General features: G+C 36.8%; 2 protein-coding genes across 2 annotated transcripts in view; one reads left to right on the top strand and one right to left on the bottom strand.

Moving 5' to 3' along the window:
- Nucleotides 1–25266, bottom strand: part of LOC140148402 (aspartate dehydrogenase domain-containing protein-like) — a 316009-nt gene that overhangs the window by 8232 nt on the left and 282511 nt on the right. The window contains exons 2-4 of the mRNA XM_072170335.1: nucleotides 7779–7837; nucleotides 3086–3221; nucleotides 1251–1335 (exon numbers count right to left, since the gene is read on the bottom strand). Of these exons, the coding sequence (XP_072026436.1) occupies nucleotides 1251–1335; nucleotides 3086–3221; nucleotides 7779–7818 (261 nt within the window). The 5' untranslated portion in view covers nucleotides 7819–7837. The remainder of the gene's footprint in view (nucleotides 1–1250; nucleotides 1336–3085; nucleotides 3222–7778; nucleotides 7838–25266) is intronic.
- On the top strand, nucleotides 10507–24319 carry LOC140148393 (dynein regulatory complex subunit 2-like). Its single transcript, XM_072170324.1, is given in 10 exon segments — nucleotides 10507–10655; nucleotides 12442–12594; nucleotides 14095–14347; nucleotides 15335–15417; nucleotides 15419–15559; nucleotides 16727–16924; nucleotides 18603–18821; nucleotides 20033–20185; nucleotides 22718–22935; nucleotides 23882–24319. Coding segments are annotated over 9 exon segments (1503 nt in total). The 5' UTR covers nucleotides 10507–10655; nucleotides 12442–12444; the 3' UTR covers nucleotides 23970–24319.

The raw sequence follows: 25266 nt of genomic DNA, 5'->3' as shown, positions 1-25266 counted from the left end.
TATTGCTGCCCAAGCCTGGAATGAACTCCCAGTCCCCATTGCAATCAGATCTACTCCATCCATCTATTCTGTTTTTATTATTTATGTATTATGTTTGTTTTTATGATATTTGTACACGCTATGGTACTTTTGTGTATAGCGTTCTAAATGCAGTGTTTTATTATTAATTTATTATTATTGCAAACTGGCAGGCGTATGTGCAAAATGTATCATAAACCCGATGTCCAGGTAAAAAAAACCAGGTGCATAATATTGATCAAAATCAAGAATAATATCAAACAAATCCTCCTACTTGCAAATTACACTTATTCTAAAGGAGCATATTACTTTCAAAACTCTTAAGTGCTGAAAGTCACTGAATGGGCGGTGTCCCCGGTATATAAGTGAGTGCCTAATTGTTAAACGTCCTCATGAGGGCTCAGTCACCACACGTTCAGACCACGGTCTTAATCTTCGTGTACCCATACCAGGACGAACAAGGGTGCCGGGGACAGGGCCTTTTCAGTGGTTACTCCTTACAAACTCAATCCCCCTAAATATCCGTAGTGCCCAAACTACCACCGGGTTCAAATCCCTTCTCAAAACATACCTTTTCTGATGATGTTGCTTTTGTTTCTGTTTTTCTGTGCTTGTGCACTTTGTATCCTCTGGCATTTAGGTACATTACAAATGCCATGTTACTTACTTACTTATTCTGGCCTGCATTATGAAATATAATTAATAAGCCTACAGTAAAAAATACTTGAAAGAGAACATGCTAGTTGCACTAAACAAGAAACTTTTCCTGCTTATCTGATGATGCTCTCTGGATGAAGGTCATATTGATTTATGATCTACAGAAATGCCTCCTCTCCAGAATAACGGTACATTCAAATTGATCTGTTGGACGTCCAAACGTCCTATACAATAGTATTGAAGTGTGTTAGGGATTCTTGAAATATTTCTAAGGACACAATGGTCCGTAGTCCACTTGGCTTCCTCGAGAGAGTGATGTCAGTAGCCCCACTGTTGGTAATATTAAATCATGCATGTTGACTCAAAGAACTAGTGTGTTTACACATGCGATCAAAGGCAGTGCATCTGTACACTCTGACAAAGTACTGACATCACTCTCTCAAGGAAGTCAAATGGATGGTGTCTTACTCAGCTTTAAAAGCTGATAATTACCACTTTGTTTAGATTTAGCCAAGATGGGAATCATTTAAAAAATAATTACAAAAAAAGTTTAACAAAAACTGAAAAAAACTTACCATATAATCTGCATGCATGAGAAAGGATTCACCATATTGACCAGATATGACAGGATGAGCTACTTCCACTATCAAGTCTGGCTTCCTACAGGAAATAACATTTGTATGTAAATTTGCAAAATGATTTTTAAAATGAAACTTCAGTAATGTATTTATTTCTGATCATTATACAGTCCACAACTTATAAGTTCCCCCCTAATACTTTTTAAAATAAGACGAAAAATATTTTATGAAATATAAAAATGTAAAAAGATATATGTATAGCCCTATTTGTTTTACCCCTATGGACCAATTTATAGCATCACACATCATTGCGTTCAGTCACAATGGATAATTGTGTAAGAAAAGAGGCTGTGTTAAAAGTTGCACCTGAGTCCATAGCAGTCAGGTTTTCTTAAACAAACACATGAATAGGCCTAGCCTACTGTATTGTTTGAGATCTGATTCCTATGGACTCAGATGGAACTTTGAACACTGTTTAAATCGGTCTCTTTTTTACATAATGAACCATTGTGATGGAACGCAATGACGTGTGACACTATAATTTGGTCCATATGTGTAAAACACATTAGGCTACTTATAAAATACACTTTTGCATTTCGTCAAATATTTTTCGACTTATTTTAAAAAGTATTTAGCGGGGAACTTATATGTTGTGGACCCTATATTATCCTGCATTTTCAGTAATATGAAGCAAGATAAAGATAAGCAATATAAAGCAAGATCAAAGTTTCTACAAATCTGATATAGGTCCAATTTAGTAGCCTGCACAGTGCACATAAACATGTACGTTCTTGTATCTCCACTGTGCCACCACATTTTCCCCCATCAGCATCAAAATGCTGCATTCAGACATCAAAACTAAAACACAACCTGGAAAAATTTGGAATTCAGGCAGATAGAGGGTCCCCAAATAAACATCAACAAATTATGGGAAATGTTGCTTTTTTTGGGGGAAATTTGGCTTATCCGCCCCCACACACACAGGTGTGTTTTTCCTAGGTCTAGCACTGTTTGTCATTTAATTGTCAATATATGTGATGCGATCAAGCAAAATCAGTCTGAAGTAAACCCAGGTCAATTTAGGGATTATTACATTTTCATATTCAAAGCTCAACATTAGTGAAAATCCTATGCCCATGTCAATTACCAGTCTTATGACCATTGGTTACAAAGTTACAACAATTTGAACAACGGTACATTAAAAAGAAACAAATTAAGTTTAAAGTTAGAGTACTTAGAGTCATTTTAGCATACCGTAAAAACTTGATAGTTAGCATATGTGCTTACTATCGATCGCTTTTGAAAACATAAAATTGTACCAAAGTCCGGCGCTTTACCAAACTGAGCTAATGGGGTTGAGATAGTTATACACATTTGCAGGTTTTACTTGTTTGTATATAATATTAACTATGTGTATCGATGATTGGCTCAAAACCCTGTACACTGTTGTGGATGGGGCTCTTCATGTTTGCATGTTTTAAAAGCGCTCGATAGAGGTTTTACGATACGGTACCTAAAATACATGTTTTACATAATTATAGTTAACTTAAACCTTTCTTTTATGTCTACGAAATTTGGCATATAACAAAATGCTAAATCCTAGCTTCTTTTGGAATAATTTCATGATTTTTGACAATTATTGAAGTTGGATGGGGGTCAAAAAAGTCACTTTTTTAACATTTTTCCTTCAGCATTTCATCCAAAAAAATTTTCATGTGAAAGAAGAATGTTTTTTGCAAAAAAGTCAATTTTGATTTTTCTAACTAGGATTGCCAAGTTCCAGCTGATTTTGCTTGACCGCATAATCGCATTTGTACTCAAGTACATTGTACCTTTCAGCAAAATCTGCTAAATCTTTGAGAATGTACTCGTCTGGTACCTTTCCCTTCAGTGTCTCTGAAGTCCGATTCCACACAAAGGCAACTTCCAAGTCCTCTCTTTCAAATGCTGCGTTGTACAGATATTGACCTATTGAAAAACGAGGGAAAGGTTATTATATCAATTATGCTTCAGCACCCACCAAGTTAACTTTATTCAGGCATCTGAAATTTGAAAAGTATTTTAGAACAATGATCAGCACGCAATTTTGCAACAACAGCAGGGCTCAAAATATATGAGGGCTACGGGCGATTAGCCTTTGGATTTGAAAAAGTAGCCCTTGTGGGAAAATATTTGTCAATGGCTACTTTTGGTAAAATCCATTACATATATCCAAATGCATACCGTGATGTGGGCTTGGATAGGATTGTTTTTTAAATTTTGCAAAATTTAACTTTTTTAGGCAAGTTGACCAAACTTTCTGTGTATAATATGATATTAAGGACAGTCATTTTAATAGTAAGCATGCAACATTATTGGTGTTTTGATGTATTGAGAGACTGAGTTTTCAGAGCCTATTCTTTACTGTGTAAACTTTTTTCACCAAGTTTCCATTATAGGGTAATTGGTCATGTTTTTATATTGGGCAGTGGCACCCAAAAAAGGTGCTGCTGTCACATTACAGCAATATGCAGTATTGCTGTCTGGTAAGCAGATACGAAACAACCCGTGTAATTCAGACGTCAGAGCAGGTCAAAGTACTATTTTTAGCCTAAGTCCCGTATCATACTATCACTCAAACAAGGAAATCTCTTCACGAATTCACTCACCTCAACTGCTTTGCGATCCTACATCATCAGTTGAAACAAACATCTAAGTTTCCAAAAACAACTTTGTCATTCCTCAAAACTACATGTAACTTCATTAATAAAAAATTGAAATCCTAATATTACTCGTTTTTTTTAATTTTGTTCGAATTATGTCAACCAAAAGAATGCACGAGTCGAGTTCAGTTGACCAAAATGGTAGCTCCTGGTCACCTCAGATTCATATCACGCATGGCGTAATGACGTCAGTATCAATCTGCTCATTAAATATTCATGAAACCGACCACATGGTCACAATCGGTGGACCGGAGTGGTTGGAATTAACGTGACGTGCTTGACCTTACAGGGGGTCAGAGATATGCATATTCATGTAAGAATGGCTGCTGGCTAAACAGCGATGCGGATATAGTATTCATCCACCGGGACTAAGAAATGCGACATTTTCGATGTTTGTACCGGGGAATTTCAGACACAGAGACTTCTACAACTTTGTCCAAAGGTAACCAAAGGGGTTGGGGATCGCATTTTTAACTATCAGTATCACTAAATGTTTCGGAATTGAGGTCGACTAAAAAGTAGACCATTTCGGGGACTGTAATTGGTGTAGATGTCACATGATTTTGAACAGTGAGCGATAAGTGACCAACTTCGCTTTCAGCACAAGTATTGGGCCTTGCTCAGTGTGCGTAATATGGCATCAGGGTTTTCTTTAACGCACAAAACACGCATATTTACGAGTTCAGGCACTTTTCTGACTCCTTCAAATCCCTAGTTCCAAAGTCCAATGCGTACAAAATCTTGAAAACGTCACGCGTTCAGATATTGCAAGAATTTAATAGAGAAACACCTGATATTGTGTATTTATTCTCGGCTTTTGGCATTTAGGACCTATACTCCCGATATGTAGGACAACGAAAGGCTTTATGGACCGGCATTTCACAATTTTCAGCTTTTCAACTGTTCAAATTTAAATTTTACACAGTAATAGTGCCAAAATGGTCCACCAAATCGCTTCAATTAGGTCTTCATTTTGCAAAATTTTCCAAGTTCTAAGGGGGGAACATCACCCTGCGTAGTTGATAAACAAATGGCCACTTTCACTTCTGCTTTCGACATTTGCCAATTTTATATGTTTAACACAATTTATAGGCCTACCATAATAGGGAAAACTTGCCGTCCACGAAAGACTCCATGGACTGCTCATTTCACAAATGTTCGGCTTTTTTAAACTAAAATTTTACACATTAATATTGCCAAAATGATCCACCAAATTGCTTCAATTAGGTCTTCATTTTGCAAAAGTTTCTTACTTCTCAGGGGGCATCTTTAAATATTATTATTTTCTTCTAAAATTGCCCCCACCCCCTTCTGACTGCTCTAGATCCGCCACTGCTCCAAACAGTGGCGTAGATTTCTTTTTTTGACTCGTGGGGGGGTGTCTTGAAGTATAGTGAATCCAGCACCTTTTGGAGAAAGAATAAGTTTATGGTACAACAAATTTTGCCATTTTGAAGCTTAACTGTTGAAATATGGTGCAAAAGTGGAATAAATTCTCGAGAAGCGCACAAAAATGTGCACTTTGGGGGCTAAAATGGCCGAATATGAGGTTAATTTGGTCAGAAACCCTAGTACAAGGAACTTATACGATGTCCTCATTCACAAACTGATACTATCTGTCCATCGTATAAGACTGTTACCGCACGGCAACTGGTTGAAGGAATATTACACAGTCAAGAATAGGCTCCATCATTTTTTTGTTCTGATCCCTCCCAGTCTTCCAAAACATCAAAACATCAAAAGCGTTGCACATTTACTTACTTAAGACTGTCCTTTTTCATATAACGCAGACAAAGTAGGGCCAAGCTACCTAGAAATGGTCAAATTTTGGCAAGAAATATCTCTCTGTAATCCTATGTAAGTCCCATAATCACATCGTTATCGGCGATCAAGATTTTTTTTTCTGAAGTTTCGCTGGTACCCAGTAGCGTCATGCATGTGACGTGACACAGCTAAAATAATCGACCAGAAATCGGGGATCATTAAAACGTCAACCAATTTCAAAACAAAGAAAGCAGTAAACTTACTGGCGAGCGGTCCGAATTTTGAGCCATAAGTTTACGTGGTGAACTACAGAAACCCACATACAGGCGTCAACATTGGGGATGATTGTATGGACCATCCCCCTGGCAAAATATTGGGGGAGACTCCCCCCCCCCACCACCCCAATCCGGATCAACGCCTATGGCTCCAAAAACACACATATTGTTAAAAATGTCTTCAAAAATAATATTATAAAAAATACCCCTTGGGCAATGTTTTTGACTCCTTCAGAGGAAAAATTCACAATTGAAAGGGTCAAACAATTTCGAAAATACCCCTTCAGCAAAATGCTTAAAGAAAACCCTGTATGGCATGCGGGCAGTCGTAACATATCGAAATCTTGAGCTGCACGACTCATGTACGAATGAGTGGCTAGCATTTTGGCGACATGATATGCGCTGGTATTAAATAGCGATTTTCTTTGTATTGCCTCGTCTGTTTGGGCCCAAATTCAAATTAAAGAGGACGTACATGTATCTGGCACAGTCATGACAGTGGAAACTAACATTTTATGCAATTTTGCCAAGCGGTTAAAACCACGCCATGGTTAAAACCATGGTTTTTCCACCTGCGGCAAAAACCAACGAATCATATTATTGCGATATTGCAATGCTAGTAGTATAAATATGCAGTACAGACAGTAGAGTTACTTAGTTTGCACAAGTTTGCAGTACGCGTACGTACGTCCTGCCGGTCGTACGCAACGCACCGCATCTGCAAAGCAAGTGAACACGATAATGTGAATTGCGATTGATGCGAAGAGATTATAATATTAGTCTTTTTTACCCGGGGCACTCAAGTATGACAATGTATGCATGCATGACCAAATTTTCTTTAAACACCCCCTAAACGAGTTTTACCCAACCAGCAAATTTCGGCCCTTAATAAGGTTATTTAATATAAAATTTACTAGTGCTGTAATCGATAAGCTTTCTGGGTATCGATATGTCGGGAGGCAAACATCCGACATGTCGATACTATTATCGATACTCACGCAGTTTGAAACACGGATTTGAGTTTACCAATTTTATTATCAGTAAGTTCCAGAAACAAGTTAACAACAAGTGTATTGAAGCCTAACAGCTAAAACTACATGGATCATGCATCAAACAAACGAAAGTGGTATTGCAAATCCGCAATTTTACATGACTTTGGCAATGTGTGCCATGTCGTTTGTGTATCGATACTGACATTGAGTGTTTCGACATGTCGGAAGTCTATGTATTTTCCGACTATCGATACTTACGACAATCGATTACAGCACTAAAATTTACCCCCAAATGAGTTATTTGGCTAGTAAAAATGAAAAAATTTACCCTTTTTGGACTCGTAATTTACCAAAAATTTTAAAAGGTACCCTAAACAAGTTGTTCAGCTTCAGAGAACTACCCTTATTCTTGAAAATCAGTGTTTTTAGACCCTAAATGCGTCACTCGCGTAACTTGCCTTGCCTAAAAAACACCCCATTTTCCTTGTTTTTTTGGTCATGCATGCGTACAGACCATTTATGTGAGTGATCCCCCGGGCTTTTTTTTATATTAATTCGGTCTTCAAATTTCAATGTAATTTTCTCAGTGTAATTACGTTGGTTTAGATGTGTTGCAGCAGCTCACCGTTACCGACGAAACCGCATTGAGATTGAGATTCAGAAGTTGCCGAATTCAACACCTTTTGCCAAGGCCGAGTAATAGTACTTTTAAGCTTACTAAATTTATCCAATCATGAATTGTGAATAACACACCAATGTACACAGTGGTACAAGTACAATTTACTCATTTACCTAGATGTCCAAAACCTACAATGCCGATGCGTCGTTTCATTTTTCCTGACTTTTGATCATAATAAATGGGGATGTCATGGATGTGTACAAAATTATTGAGGGCGCATTTTAAGTACAAATTTTGCTGGTTTCCATTACGAAAATCTGCAACTCGCAGAGCAGAATTTACAGAAATCAAACCGATATCTTTGGTAAGATTAGGCGGACTTTTTGTCCAGTCGTGATTGTTGGAAATCCAGACTTTTAAAATGTCTAAGGGCGAAAAAAATCCAGCAGAAAAAGAGTTCCAAACTGGAAATACTTATTTTGAGAGCTCATTTCGGACAATTCCGTGATTTTTCATTCATTTGATTGTATTTTCAAGCTTTTTCCAGTGACAACATTTTGTAGGAAGTTGTAGGCCTAGGAGGAATTACAATCACGGTTTTAAAAGCTTTTAAAACAAATTCGGAAATCCAGACATTGCACATGTATAGTAAAAGTAGTAAAGTTAAGGGACCGATCGTTATTTACGGCAGGGGGGGGGGGAATGGGCGTTCAATTTGGAAAAATATCGACAAAAAAATCGCGTTCCCCCCTCGCGTCCGCTCAAAATTTTCGGATTCCCCTTGTTTTCCCGAATTTCTCCATTTAAAATTTAACAATCCCCTCCTGTTTCAACGAAAAATTTCGCGTTTCTCCCTCAAGACCAAAAAAAAATTGCGGGTTCCCCCTCAAAATGCCGTGCCTATGGCGTGCGCTTATTTTCTGGAAAAAGCTCAATATAGGCCTAGGCCTACATGATTTTAATACAGGTGCCTACGTTCGATTGCGGGCATTCTCTGAATTTCATTTCTTGAATAAAATATTTTGGTTGAAAATACATTTTTTTATGATTCTGAACAAATTTTTCCCAACTTGAACATGTTAAGTAGGCCCTTACTTTGAAAGTAAGCGTAAACTTCATATTGCGGTGGAGACTGAGTCCGAAACTCCTGACTGTGCACTTTAGGCGAATTCAATATTCTACAAGACACAAAGTCCGGGTGTCGCATCACCCCCCCCACCCTCCACAAACTTGTAGGCCTACTTGCATTTTTTTTTTTTTCCAATAAAAAGCCAAACTTAAAGTGGGGAAATAAAAAGTTTGGCGATAAGGCGTTCAAAAAGTAATAAAAAAGAAAATGAAAATGATTTTAGGGGAATTTGCGTAGATCCCGGGGGATGGGGTTGAAAATCTTATTTTGCTAGGGGATGGTCTATACAATCACCACCCCTCCAATGTTGACACCTATATGTGGGTTTCTGACCAAATTAACCGCATGTTTGGCCGTTGGCCATTCCCATGTTAGCCCCCAAAGTGCCCATTTTTTGCCCTTCGAGCGAATTCATCATACCACTTTTGAAACATCTTCATCAGTTTAGCTTCAACATGAATTTTTCGCGCGCTTCGCACGCATTTAAAAGATAAACTTGTTCTGTAACCAAAAGGTGTTGTATCCCTAATTTGCTCGTCTGCATGCACCGACCCCCGGCGTCATGGATTATGTTCGGTTGCCGTGTAACCCAATGAAGATGAAGATGTTGTGCATTCGTGTGAGTTCGGCTAAAAGGTGATTTTGGCCTTGAGTCAAGTACGACTCGCACAATCCCCCGCCCAACATGCCCATTAGGGCCTACGGTCAAAAAGAAATCAAAGCCAGGTTGTTAAGGGCTGTCATTTTCTTCGGAATGGGGGGCATGAATATACGGGTTACAGAAGTTTTAGGTTGGAATAATGGACATTTTCGGGCCTCATAATTGCTAAATTGTTAGTCTAATCTTTTCTGGTCTAAAGTATATAAAAGTATACATACCATGGCAAAGATTTGATAAATTCATCTGTCAGGTGATCATTTTTGGCCCAAAATCCCGCCCCCCCCCCCAAAAAAAAACGTCAAGTTTTTGGCCCACTTCTTTTTTGTTAAACGTAACAAAATTCTTTTATTAAAAGGGCATTTCGTGATCCACAGCATTATCCACCCACCCCCCCACTTTTCTCAAAAAAAGTTGAGATTTTTATGTCACTGGAAACCTCTGGCTACATAATGTTTAGTGTACAAAACATTTCTTGCAGATTAATTCGTTTAGCAAAGATATCGTGAAATTTGAATTTCGTTCTGGTAGGCTAGGCCTACCAGAACGAAATTACAACACATTAATTTCTATGGAGCAGTGTAAATATACATAATCATGCATAAACTCGCAAACGCAAAATCGGAATGGAATAAGCTTTTTTTCGTGGATAGGCCTATCTACTGAAAATGTCATAAAAAGAGGATGCTAGGATCACGAAATACTCCTTTAATTTTTAAAAACTATATACAAATATCTAGGAACGGTTTTTAAAAAAAATTTTGACCAACTTTTTTTAATACCAAAACTGTTTGAAATTTGGGCGAAAATCAGGTTTTTTATGATTAATAAAAAAGCATTTTTTGACCGTTTTTGTTGCAAATTTCTCCAAGTTGGTCAAAATTCAATATTCACCTCGGCTGCATATTATTTGAGTTTCCCCTCTACATGCAGAATAGACCCCTCCCCCCCCCCACCCCGCTCCTCCGCAAAGTATACCGGTACTCAACAATTCGTAAATTCGCACAATCCGCCCAATAATTGGGGAGCGATTTATCGACTATGCGACTATGGCGACTATCCAGTTTGACCGGCTGAGGCGCGTGTGAAATAAGTTGTTGGGAACCCAGTTGTTGCCATGTGTGACGTCATGATATCAACTTTGATACAGCAATCGCACAACCAAAACATTTATTTTGTGGACTGTTTTGGCGTTTATTCTGCGTATTTTGCCAAATTCTATAACATAAAAAAGGCATCGTAAAGAAATATTCTCTAGGTTAAGTAAGTAAAAGTTAGAATTATTGTTTATAGTTTCATTTTCTGGGGTTTTTCAGTGTATTAACTGGTTGAAAATGAAGTAAGCTTACAAATAATGTTACATTTAATACAATACATAATACAAGTACCATGCATGGCAGTTGTACATGTAGTAACTACAAATTTCGAACGTTTGAGGACTTGTTCTCAAGTTGTAGAAGGTGCCATAGGGTGTCTTCAGTGTTAATTATTTTCATTTTAAATGTCGCAAAATATTAATATTGACAATAATTAACAACCTGTTTTACCCCTCCATATCATGATATTCTAGTCCGAATAATCAGACCCAGAACAAGATATTAATTTCTGACATGATCCTGTACTGGGTCTGAACTGTTTCCATATGAAATCTTGATGGCAAATTGGACAATAGAAGCACATGGTTCTACGTGACAGCTTTTTAATCCCTATTCATGTTACGTGAATCACGCTTTTGTGGACCATTGAGTGTTTGGACAAGCGGAACGGTCGTTTGTCTACCTCTCTGTTTGTAAACAAACCAGGAGGTCGAAATCGTCCTCCTCGCCGAATACGAAAGTCAGCGTAATAGTACGGCACTAGATATATTCATACATTGCTCACCTGTGAGGCTGTGTTTTCATATCATATTTTGTGGTGAAAAATGATTACAAATGTGTAATTTGCAATCATTTTTGGAGCAACGATTTCTTCGTACCGACGGCTAAGTGTGTATGTGAATGCACATTAAACACATACAAACACATACACAGCACCTGTTGGAACTCCCCGTCGGAGCGGGGAGTTTCAATTATTGGAACTGCATGCATGGCGATCTTTTCCTTTCGGTTTACCCTCGCTATATAGGGACTAAACTAAGGTTTACTTTTGCATCAAGGTTAAACAGTTGCCAAACACTTTGAAGTCAAGGTTTAATGTATTGAAAGGAGGGCAGGGCTTCGAGAAATGAGGCAAATTATGGGGTAAAAAAAGGTTTAAAAACAACTTTTTGAAAACAAGTGAACGTGTAAACGGCTATTCTGTCGGTCCAGCTTCTAGTCTTGGGCCCAAGCTTCACGTGGCTCACGGTTTGTAATCAACGACAGAAACTGGCTGTGAAGGAGACTATCGATGTTGTCACTCCAGACTGGAGTGACAACATCGCCAATTTCGGAAAAACCAACACTCGACCATGGACTTTAATTGTCGGTTTGTCATTATAAATCACATGATCGATGCAAATAAGTAACTTCCACTCAGAAAACTTAGAAACTTGTTTGATTCCACTGACTATTTGCGATCAAAATATACACAACAACAATGACAGAAATCATCAACAAAAAATCGAACCAAGGACTTGTTTTCACTCAAATTTGAGTCGCATCATCAACCGGAAGTGACGTGGAACGGACCGACAGAATAGCTAAAATAATAGTTTCTCGATCCTGAGAGAATGAATGTACTGCAAGGTCTTAGCCAGCCATGCGTCCACCAGTCTTTAAGACTGGCTAATCTAATTTTAGACGGGTGTATTTAATGGATTTTACAGATGTGATAATTTGGAATGAACATGGCATGACGATACAAATCTGGATTTTATAAAAAACATGTCAAAGTACCCCGGTACTGTATGTAGATATCAAAACAGTTCAATTCCGTAAAAAAAAATCTAGAGTGCACAGCCATGTTAAACCAGACATTCAAAGTCTCATGTTTCCATGACAAACTAACAGTCATTTAATGATGCATATAGTCTTCATCAATCCTATCATCTAAAACATTCCTTCTTTAGATCATGGCACCAAAGAAAAAGAAGAAGTCTGGGAAGAAGGGCAAGTTAGCCAAGATGACGGAGGAAGAAAGGATTCTCTACATGGAACAAAAGGCTCTCGCTGAAGAAGAGATGAGAAAGAAGAAAGAGGACATGCTTAACCAATTCCTTAAGGTACTGTAACCTTTTATTAATATGGAATAATACATTTGGTTTCATGGTAATTGGTATATAGCATTTTTAGGATGATGTTCATAAAAGGATGATTTTGGCTTCAATAAGTTGTTATTGCAGCTGCTACCGATAATATATATCTGGCACTGCAAGTGTAGATTTTGTTTCACTGTAGTATCGAGGGCTTAGAGCCAGAAGTAGCTATGTCCACAATTACATGTTACTCATTTCGGCAACAAATGGATGGTTAATTCTGCCCTCTATAATATAATGTTAAGTGACTTTGGGGGTATGTACATGGTCACTTGCATCTAACTAACCCTGGTAACTGTTTAAGTGACCATGCATATACCCCAAAGTCACTTGCATTCAGGCCTTGAAAAAAAAAAAAAAAATCCAAGGGTCCTCCGGACCCTTGCCTTTGAAATTTCAAGGGTCCTCACCAATTTTTAATTGCCTTTGAAATTTGAAAACCCGGGTTGAAAACTTGATGGGAAACTAAAATGTATACATGTGTACTCAGGGAGCTTGGCGTATTATGACATGTATGTGAACCATATTTTCCAGTGGAACAACAAAGCTAGGATTTTCTGCTCTTTGCTAGGTTAAATTTTTACGGGTCACACGGACCCGTACAGTAGGAAATTTGCGGGTCAGATATTTGATGCACGGACGCGCCTTATTTCAAACGCTGCTTGCATTTATTATGGAGGGCAGAATTAACGATCCATTTGTTTCGAAATGAGTAACATGTAATTGTGGACATACATGTAGCTACTTCTGGCTCTTAAGCCCTCGGTATGTAGTTGTTGACAAATAGAGAGACATTACGAGCTTTAATTGTAAACAATTCTACAACAATAAAAAAAATCGACAAACTTTTTATCAAAGTTAGTATGTCTACTGGCACAGTGTGACCATTTTGTACCAAAAATATCTCTAATATTGAACCCAGCAAACACAAATCGTTTCTCTTTTGGGTCTGGTCAAAGTGTTTTAATAACTTTAAATGTCCAGTCATGCAACATTCTAAAACGTTTTGAAGAAGAAAATAACAAATTAATAATTTGTTAATAATTATTATTAACATTTTAAAAATGTTGTCACAATGTTGTAAAATATTTGTTATTATTATACAAACACTTTTGCAAAATATTTTGTCAACACTTAATATAACACTATGTTCAAATTCAAAAATGTTTTTACATTTTGCATTAAAATATTTTATACCCTTTATTATAACCAGACATTTAAATGTTTTCTGGGAACTTTTTGCAACCTTTCTTGCGCATGTTTTTGAAAATGTTTTGTGTTTACTGGATACTTTGGGGAAATTTGGATTGAATCAAATGATTGGAAGATCCATTTCATAGACAGAGCACTTAGGAGTGATTTATTGATAAAGGATTTGTCCATTGTAGAATTAATTTATGATGATTAAGTTTTTGAAACAAGCTCAGGAAATGAAAGTATTTTGTTTGTACTTTTCTTATTTTTCAGGATAAACTTGTGAAAGAGGAGAAAAACACTAGGTTTAATATGTACAAAATCACTCACCAGTGGCGTAATATAATGCGTGCCTCCAAATCAAAAGAACTGAAGAGAGACATTGAGATTCTCAGCCAAACATTTGAACGTATTGTAGATCGTAAAGACAGTGTTATCAAATCATTAGCCAAAGATCTTAATGAAGCAGAGGAGCAGTATTCAATGGCATTAAGAAGTCACTTGCAAAGTATGGATGCACTCATAGGTAGGTAGAATATGACAAGGGTCCTTGAGCAACAGACATGGCAATTTTCTCACTTGAACTATAATTTGCACATCAGATCAAGAATATTTTCATCAAACTGATTTTGCAAAATTATTTGTTTGAAATAAAACAACATATACTGATAAAAAGATCTAAAAGAAGGAGAAATCAGGTGAAAGTGAAAACATCTGTACAATGTTTCATCAGTAGGTACAGCTGCGTAGCTGGGATTTTTTCGGGGGGTATGCAAGCCTGTATAGGGCAGGGGCCCAAATCCAACAAATTTCCCTGCACTGGGGGGGGGGCAAATAGACAATTTTTGCCAGGCTTATTGATAATAATCGTATGGTATTGCATATCGTATGGATTCCCAATCTCTCTGCCCCTCCTCTCTCTCTCTCTCCTCTCTTTTTTCCTCTTCCTCCCTCCTTTTTCCTCTCTTTTCCTTGCACTAGGGGGCGGGGGCCCAAATAGGCAATTTTTTACTTTTACCTTTCTACCTTTAAAATAAAAACAATAATATGCATACATTGTGAATAGATTCATCAAACTGATTTTGCAACAATTGTGTTGATTATTTGTTAGAAATTGATGGAACCAACAAGTAATAAATAAAAAAACAACAACTGTACAATGTTTCATTGCAAATGAGTTTAAGAATGGTGTAGCAAAATGATTGAAAATGACAAGAGCTCACACATATCGTCACTGGGCGGGAAAAACCTCATTTGTACTTTTGGCCCTTGAACATGAATAAAGCCTTGTAGGTGTAGAATTTATATTGAAGAGTTTGATTCATCCATGTTCAAGGGCCAAAGTACATACAGGAAAAAAACCTCATTTACTTTTGGCCCTTGAACATGAATAAAGCTTTGTAGGTGTAGAATTTATATTGAAGGGTTTGCTTCATCCATATTCAAGGGCCAAATGTACATACAAGGTTTTTCCCGCCCAGTGACGATATGCTTTCTCCTATATCTAAAACAGGCCTGCAGCGCAACAGACTGTCCATCTTAAAATCAGAATATGGAGAAGAATTAGAAATCCTCAAGAAAGAATTTGACAGTGAAGCGAGGCATGATTTCTAACCAGCATAAACAAGAGATGAGCGACTTGCAAGATATTCTGTTTGCTATGGAGGAAAATGCCAATGAGAGAGAAGGAGAAGCTAGACAAGAATTCCAGAGTCTTCGAGATAAAATCAAAAATAAGGTGAGTATTGTCTTTTAGAAAAGAGGGTGAGATGACCGAGCAGTCAAAGGTGCTTGGCCGGGATAACACGATCTGCATGGGTTTGAGCCATCGGCTTACCTTTGGTGAGAATTCATTTACCTATCCCAAAATCTTCCTAAGGTCGGAAATCCTGCAATTGTGCTCAGTTATTACAAGCTCTTTTGATCGGGATATATTTCTCAGATTTCTGCCAATTTAACTGTGCAATATTATTGTAGAATTTCTTCTCACTCCTAACACACTGACTGCTGAGCATGTATGTGCAGGTATAGATAGTTTGTGAGCGGTGCCTCATGGTCTGGAAGTCAAAGCTGGTGGTCTTGTGTATATAGTAGAGTCACTCCTGTACGTGCACAAAGTCATAATGTGTGCACAAGGCTTACTGTAGTGTCAGAGCTATTCGAAGAGAGAAGGGGAATAATCCCTGCATGATTCTGATACATGTAATCAACCTCTATGATCCAGATATAGTTATTGATAGTACTTTCCTTTTCTCTAGTTTCTTTATTTTTGCTTCCTTCCTTCCTCCCGTACCCTTCTCCATCCTGATATTGTATAGCCTTTGTAGGCCCAATCCCGTTATCGCCCGGGGTTATCGCATCCCGTATACCATAAACCTTAACCCTGTAAGCAAGTTTTAGTTGGCTATGTGCACCCATGTGTGCGAGTCAAGTGGTGCTAACGACGACACGCTTTCTGCTAGACATGTGGACACGTTGGTTGGAATAACCCATAAACAAACAGCCGCTACATATTTGCCAGTCACTTTTTACCGATTTTGAGGCCAATTGTTGACCGTTTTCAACCAAATAAAGACCAGTCCATTTCTTGTATATTCCTCGATCTCCCGTATGAATTTGGCGACATTTGAATTGGATCCAAACTGACGGAGCCTTTCGATCTTCATACTAACACACATACACACATCCCTACAACATTCCCCTAACCAAAGTGTTATTATCAGAGTATCCATGATTTTATTTTAATTTTTGCCCATTGTGACTTTAACTCCAAATTTATACACTATTTCAGGTTTTTTTCATCAGTTTCAGGCTTTTTGCTACTACGTATATGTAACATCTTTTAAATGTCATTCAAATTATACTTCCTCTCTCTCTCTCTCTCTCACTGTATCTCATGTCTCAGAATCTGGAAGAGAAACATGCTCTAAGAATTCAACTAGAAGGCCAAGTAGAGGATCTATGGAAGCAATTCCAGCAAGCACTTAAGAATTATAATGAAACCACAGAGGAAAGGAAAGCTGCATTTGAGACACTCAAATCCAAGGATGAGAAGAGTGCTAAAGAGATTGAAATGCAGATGAGAAAACTACAAAGAATATCGGTAAGAAACAGATTGGGACATATAGAGTTTATTATAATTGAAAACCTGAGTGGAAGAAGGGCCCAACTCCAATTTTGTACAAAAATGATTTAGACCCAGCATTTTATTGCCAGCAGACTGTTCTTCCTTGTGTGAGAAAGATGAGCCAAAATCCACTCTCTAAATAGTCCATGAAATCTGCTTTTCACAACAATAAACTTTCTTGCTAACATATTACATGAGTTCTACTTGTGCAATAAATGGTGATTACCTGATTTATGTAGCTATTTATAACATGGGACTGGCACTTGCAGTATAGTAGTGGAAGAAGGGCCCAACTCCAGCTCGTATTAAGACCTGTACCGTTGCCATGGAAACATCATATATAATTTCGAATGTTTGTACTATTGTATGTTCATGTATTAAATGTCCCTGAAGATGAAAACATTCTGTCTATAAAACTTTTCCAAATATTAAGTTTTTTCTTAATATCTCAAAAACAGTTTTGATGGAGTTGGGCCCTTCTTCCACTCAGGTATTCAATTTATTATCAACCAGATTCAGATTCAGGCAAGTAAAAGTAATTTGAGTTTAGCTAGAACCTTCTGGCGACATACATTCATGTAGTACAAAGGAGACAGACACCTCAAATCTGGATGACATGTGGTGAACTTGATAATAACTGATATACAGGGTCAGAATTTCGGTGAGAATCCGAGAATTGATTGTCGCAACGATTCTCGTAAAAAGATTTGCGTGAATCAAAGTTGATTCTCGCAAACTTTTGTAGTTTACACATGTGCAGAAGTTGATTTGCAAGAATCAAATGATTCCCGCAAATTTATTCTGCAAGAATCAAGATTGATTCTCGCACTGTGGAACAAAATTCTGACCCTGGATATATAAATAAACCTTTGCACTGATTAGTTGAAAAGGGTGATGTGATGATAAGGTTTTCAAATCCCAAAATTAAAGCAACAGACTTCAGGTTATTGTCATTTTGACTTGATGTGCAGAATCATGGTAAAGAATTTAAACCTTCTCAAAACTAAAAGCGTGCTGTGAGAGTTTTTGCATATTCACACATTATGATGTTTTTGTACATTGATCAATCAAGAAATCATGTCCAAGAGAAGCCATCCTAATTCATTTAAAGGCTAACATCCAAAAGAGGCCCTAGAGTAAGCCCATGAACTCTACCTGCTACATTTTAGTTGGCATTTTAAGAAATTTAGATGAAGACCCGTGGGGTGCTGCGAATGGTGCATTTTAATCTGTTGATGTAATCTCTTGTTATTTATATTCTCTTAAAATTGACAGAAATCCAATGGTAATAAATCAATCATACTGCCCTCTGTATTCACTTTCAATGGTCATTTAAATTTCATTACCCAATTGTATATATATTCTGTTATCTGCTTAGTGGTGGGTGCACTCATCTCATACTATTGGCACCGGATGGTTTTTTTTTCTGGTATTCTAGTTTTAGGATCCTCCTGTATTCTAAAGATCTTCCCTCAATCCTGTCCTATCTCTGGTTCTCCATATTGCGCTGTTGCTTCAGTAAATTGCTCTCCACATCCACCTTGAGATCCATTTGTTGGATGCATGATAATATTGATTTATTTTATAAAGTCATAATTATAATGCAAGTGATCAAATAGTTTAAAACATTGCCATACTTTCATGTTTATTTCAGGACACTATAGCACAGCTGAAAGCTAAAATGTCTCAGAATGCTAAGGAAAGTGAGGAAAGGAATCGTGACCTCCGAGAGCAAAGAGAGGTCATCGCAGAACATTTTCACGATCTCAAAAGTCAGATGAATAAGTTTAGAGAGAATGAAAGAGGCCGATTGACTAAGCTAACATTACACGCAAGTGTATCAATTAAAGAACTCTCGAGGAAAGTGGAATTGGTAAGTGCTTGTTTAAATTTGTCAGGATAAGTTTGCAATATTGAAATGAAGCAGTTATTGTTTCAATACTAAATGCCTGAGAGAATGATATTCATGAAGATTGTAGGTGCTGGGGAAAAAGTTAAAGGTTTTTATAATTTGGAATACAGAACTAAGTTAATCACTACCCTGGCTTGCAGAGGAGACCAGCACCTGTTTGCCTTTTTTAGTGCTATTACGCATACCTAAACACAGATGCAGGTTATATTCAATCGTTCGACAATCATAACAAACCGGTAATCTGATTGGCTAACACATTATTCTTCATTCGGCATTTAGGAAGGGAACACTATGTCACTCATTAACAGGGCATGCGAGTTGACCAGAGCAAGAGAGTGCCGTTCTTCTCTGGAAGCTAGCAGGGTCAGAATTTCATTTCACAGTGATAAGTGAGGGAATCAATCTTGATTCTTGCAGAATAAATTTGTGGGAATCATTTGATTCTTGCAAATCAACTTCTGTGTAAACTACAAAAGTTTGCAAGAATCAACTTTGATTCACGCAAATCTGTTAACTAGAATATTTGTGATAATGGATTCTTGGATTCTCACCGAAATTCTGATCCTGGGCTAGTGTAAATTTAACAATATCCTCACTCGTTAGTAGGTTAGGTTATAAGGGTATGAAAATGTATAAAACTTATACTATTTTGATGTAGGTTATGCTTGGAAATTGCATTTTGGATTTAAAGATCAGTAGCCAGTGGATGTTTAACAAAAGGTCAGGATAAACTTGGTCAATACGGGTTGTCATCAAATGATTTTGGTACATGCCATAATTTTTTTACGGCATTTTACTCGCACATGGCAATATTCAATAGTCCAAATTTTTTGATCTATAGTTTTACAATACAGCAAAGATGGATCTCTGAGTTTCAGCCTTTTGACCTAACTGACAATAGAGGCCGTCAGCCTTTCGCCATCTTGTGGGTACAAATGATACGCGTGTTCATGCGCCAGACACTGCGCGCAGGTCGCAGCTTACCACGCAGCTGTTTTCACGCGTCGACGCAGTGATTATGCTGCTCACGCATGGAGATCGAACGACCATCGCAGCGTGTACCCACAAGATGGCGGCATATGACGTCACGCTGACGGCCTCTATAGGGTTTTATTCACAATAGCCTGTTTCATTTCTTTCAAAATGTATACATTTAAAACGTCTTTCAACAGGGTGAGAGAATACTGAAATTATCAGAGCAGTGCCGTAAGCTTGAGACAGAAGAGGAGAAAGTTCTTCCATTCTACGCTTCCAGTTTGACTGATGAAGAGCAGGAAGATGTTTCAGCTGCTGTTGCTGAACCACCATCAGAACCACTGGCAGAGGTAAGTAGAAGATGAGGACCCTTTGCATGGTCATCGCTTACTCCTGACCATTCACAGGCATACTTTATTTAATATGTACATTTTGTAAAAGCATTCTATCGCGTATCGTTAATGCTTGCAAGATAAACAAAAATCAGGATTCCTATGCACATCAAAAATCCTAGAAAGTCCTGGATTTTAAAAACACCTTTTCCAAGCCTGAATGTCCTGGAAATTTTACAAATGGCATGGTGCTGTATTTTTGATCAGTTTTAGATCTTTTATACCATACTGAACACACAAAATGATAGGGCCTAAAACCTGACTAAGTAATTAGGATAGTCATAAATTCCAGGAAAATTAGTTCAGCTTTAATTTCATGTAAATCACATCAAAATAAGGAAGTTGAGTTATAATTAAAACATGACATGATAATTTAAAAATATAAATCCACTTTGATGGCATTGTCCTCATTTTGCATGACTGGGACACATATGATTAGTATTTATTATCAACCATGCACAAAAAGTACCGTATACATTTTCATGCCCCTATAAGCGCATGAGCGGTGACTTTACAACAAGCAAACTGTCACATTAGTTTGTTAACTGCCCATGCATATCTGAATCATGGTCTGAATCATGTGACATACTGATGATGGTGGATGAATATTTTGGACCTTTTTTATATATTGTTGGCCTAAACAATGCAAAAAATAAGCACCCACTCAAAATGACTTTGTTAAGCTCCCTGGGTGTAATGGAACGAATACAGTAGTTAAGAGCACATCAGATGAGTGCTGGCATTCCATTTTACAGTTGTAAGTGTATTTGAAGAGCTCAGGTGTAAAAGATGATGAGCACTATTTTTGAACTTCTTGTGCATCACTTTTAAGGGATCTTGAAGGAGCGCTTTGAGCGTTTCGACAGTATTTTTTGTGGGACATGAGAGAACATCAGACATATCGAATTGCATTCTGAATACGAAGAATGTCTTTCTGATATCAAATAATTTTCATTTTTTGAAATTCACAATATAATACATATTTTATGACAAATTATTAAAATGTGATATTTTTCACATTTTTCATATATAACAGTCCTCGAAGTAAATTTTATAAATCTAATGATATATTCTTAAAGTGTATGTAGCTAGGAGGAAAAGCCGACGATCAATTGAAAATTTTGACCTTTCATATTGAAGATATGGATTTTTTTTCCCAAAAGACCTGATTTTTTTTGGTGTTTTGGGAAAAAATCCATATCTTCAATACTGAAAAAGTCAAAATTTTCAATTGATCGTCGGGTTTTTCATCCCACCTACATACACTTTAAGTATAAATCATCAGATTTATAAAGTTTGAATTCGAGTACTGTTAAATATAAAAATATCAATTTTTAATCATTTGCCATAAAATGTATTACATTGCAAATTTCAAAAATCAGAATTATTTGATATCAGAAGGACATTCTTCGTATTCAGAATGCAATTCGATATGTCTGATGTGCTCTAATGTCCCACAATAAATACTGCCCAAACGTTCATACCCTGTCCCTTAAGGCCACCAAAATCTACCCTATAATGTTAGTTTTAATTGACATACTACTTTAAAAAACCCAACATACATTTTTGAAACTATGATCAAAACAGCACACATTTTCTTATGTTCTTTATATTTGGTGAATTATATATATGCCTATATCCCAAATCAAGACAAATTTAGATATATTGCTTTTTGCATCTTAACTCTTTATTTGCTGTGTATTCATTTGCTTTTTTATGTTTGGCTGTTTCTTTCCTGTCCTATGATAATATGTTTGTGATTACATACAGTGTAGATGGCCCAAACCTGTCAAAGTTACTAGTCCCAAACCTGAAGTTATCAAAACAACTGATAGGAAAATATCCCCATCTAATCGTTATTTTTGGTCCAGATTTATCACTTTGGGAATATAGGTAAGTGGGGGATGGGCAAGAACAAAATCGAGACAAACACAAGTACATTAAGAGCATACCTTGTGAATATTTTGTGAATTGACAGATCGGCCCAAAATCAGTTAAACACATCTCAAAATAACTGAATGAGTTATGCTATGATTTAAGGGGGTACTACACCCCTGCCCAATTTTGTGCCTATTTTTGCATTTTTCTTAAAAATTATAGCACATTGGTGACAAATAAGATATGTATATTATAGGGCAAGGACTACAACTACTGCACTGGAAATTTTATTTCAGCACAGACAACAGTTGTGGAGTTACAGTCAAAAATGAGGGAAAACCAATATTTGATCAATAAATCAATAACTACTTGCCTTGAGTTGCTGAATTTTCTGTCCTTTCCCCTATAATATGCATATCTTACTTGTCACCTATGTGCTATAATTTTGAGAAAAATGCAAAAATAGGCACAAAATTGGCCAGGGGTGTAGTACCCCCTTAAAGGCACCTGCTGAAGAATGCCATTGTGGTAAATTAGCAACTGGGTATATGTATTATATACTCATTTACAAATTGAACTAATTTACAAAACTTTGTATTTCTTCTTTTACAGATAATGCACCAGTACACATCGCTAGAGAACTTTTGGAAGCGTTACAATAAAGTATTACTGGACAAGGTTGCCTTAGACAAAGAGAAGATGACATTACTGGAGGAGAACCAACGTCTTAGGACAGTACTCAAGCAATATCTAGATGGCATCTCAGTTAATGATGAGATCTTGAGCCAAGGAAATCCACTCTTTGTTGTCAACCAGCATACAAATGTCCAGTATGTATTAGTCTTTTCCTAATTCAATCAAAGTGAATAAATCATATAGTTTATGAAAATTGGAGTGTCTATCATAAAACAATAAAACCTCATAATTCTATACATGTATATATATATATATCAATATATTTTCCTTTTGATCCACTACAGAAGATAAAATATTAGGAATATATGATTTAATGGCTTCTTATGCTTTTGTCATACTAGCAGTCACAGCAATATAGATATAAATTGCCGGTCAATTGCAGCCATGTAGCAACTGTGCAAATGCTATTGGTCCAGTCCCATATAGTGACTTGTGGTAGAATACCCATGAACTCTTCTGGTAGCGATATTTTACACTGGGCATGATAGCAACCAGACCTCGATCAGTATATTGGTAGAACTACCGGATGTAGTTTAAAAATTTGGAAAAAACACTGTTATGGCCTATCTCACCTCAAGTTACACCATGACAGTAATACTATGCTAGATTTTGCAGTGGCAGATTTAAATTGTGCACACTAATCTAATCCCATGGGCCGTACACATGCGTAGATAGAATTTGTCGGTACACCTGTGATGCAGTCGCGTAAACGCACCAATTCAAATTTGCCAATCCAAAATCCAACATGGCGTTACTCTCAACTTGAGACGAGACAAGCTACTTCTTAGTATATCCATACAAACATAATATTCTGATTGAAAATGTTAGAGAATTGCATTTTGAGTGTTATAGCTCACATGGTGCACTATTTCATCATAAGCTCTCTATCCAAGTGTGATTTAGAGCACAACTTAAATTATTAATTTAACTGTGCTGTAGTGTAACTTGAAGCACTTCAAAGAGTTACCTTGCAGCCACAAATTACCTTCTATTTGTATTAGTTTTCTTGGCTCGTTTTCTACTTGATTACATTGTATACTCATTTATTCATTCATTGATCTCTTCTTTTGTTTCCCATAGATTATCAGTTCCAGTAATGGATCCCAGGATACAGAGACCCACCCAGACAGTCGTAGAAGCAGCACACATTGTCAAATATACTATCTGAGAATCTCCCTGCATATCTAACTGCTCTCACAGTGTACAGTTTGTCTCATATGACTATTAATATTTGAGGGACAAAATCTCACAGAACAGAATTTTAAAGAAAACTTACACAAGAATTTTGTATGTTTTCAATGAATATCATATAGTGCTTGATATGAGAGCAAGCCTTTTATTTTTAACTCATTGAAGAAGTGTGTCATTTGACCCACATTCAAACTGTGTGTAAGTTACTACATATGAAGTTTTATTTTATTATAAAGCACATTAAATTGTGAAGAATATAAACCTTTTGGAAGAAATAATGGGCTGTTCTAGTTGAAACCCATGACCCCTAAGAAAGATATGACCTTAATCTCTCACACACACCCTGTGTGGAAGATTAAGGCCATGTCTTCCATAGGGCATGGGTACTTCTGTAATGTTACCCATCCAACTGACTATGGGTAGGGGTGGGTGGGTGCTAAGCTGCAGCCCTGTGGTCATTAGGCTAAAAAACAAAACAAACAATTGATTGTGTATTGCAAAGGTTTGTCTTTGTTTTCTCAAACAATAGTTTCAGATCAATGTTTTGGCCGGGGGGGGCACTCATATATGAGTTGTAAGCATCCAAAACACTCATTTTACTAAAAGAAGAGGTGTTTTTTTATGATTGATCCTATCAATCACACGGATACTTACAACTTTTATACATGAGTGATCCCCCCCCCCTCCCGGGTGTTTTGGAACCCATGTCAAAAGCTTTAAAAAAATTTAAGCCATAATGGACGATCTTATAATATGAAATTGGTTAATTTGTTTTTCAAACCAGATTTTTTGGCATATTTATAATGTACATGTCCCAATTAACACCTGAATGGAATCGGTTAAATTTGTTGTTTGTAGGTCAACAGAGCAATTTTGACAAAATTATTGAAACTATTGTTTGTCAAAATTTTGACAAAATTTCGAAAAAAACAGAGCAAAGTCATAATTATGACTTTATGACTTGACGTCCTCCATAGAACTCCATGTAAACAGCCAAAATAGCCAGTGGGATTTATTTCACTTTAACTTATTATTAAGCTTTTGGACAGAAACCCTTCCCATCAGTTATTACTAATATTATATTTCAGCATTTTGGGTAAAGAATAACAAAATTTAAGTGAACAGGCTTCATTTTAGATATAATCTTATGCAAGAAAATAATTTCAATTATACTTACATTGTATATAATAATTGTATGTGTAACAATGCATTCAATATTTAATTGTTAGTTCACAATATTTCCGTCCAATATGTTTTTTAAAATGTTTAAAACC

The sequence above is a fragment of the Amphiura filiformis genome, chromosome 1, assembly GCF_039555335.1.
Source record: "Amphiura filiformis chromosome 1, Afil_fr2py, whole genome shotgun sequence".
NCBI lineage: Eukaryota > Metazoa > Echinodermata > Ophiuroidea > Amphilepidida > Amphiuridae > Amphiura > Amphiura filiformis.
This window is presented reverse-complemented; position numbering and strand designations above follow the sequence as displayed.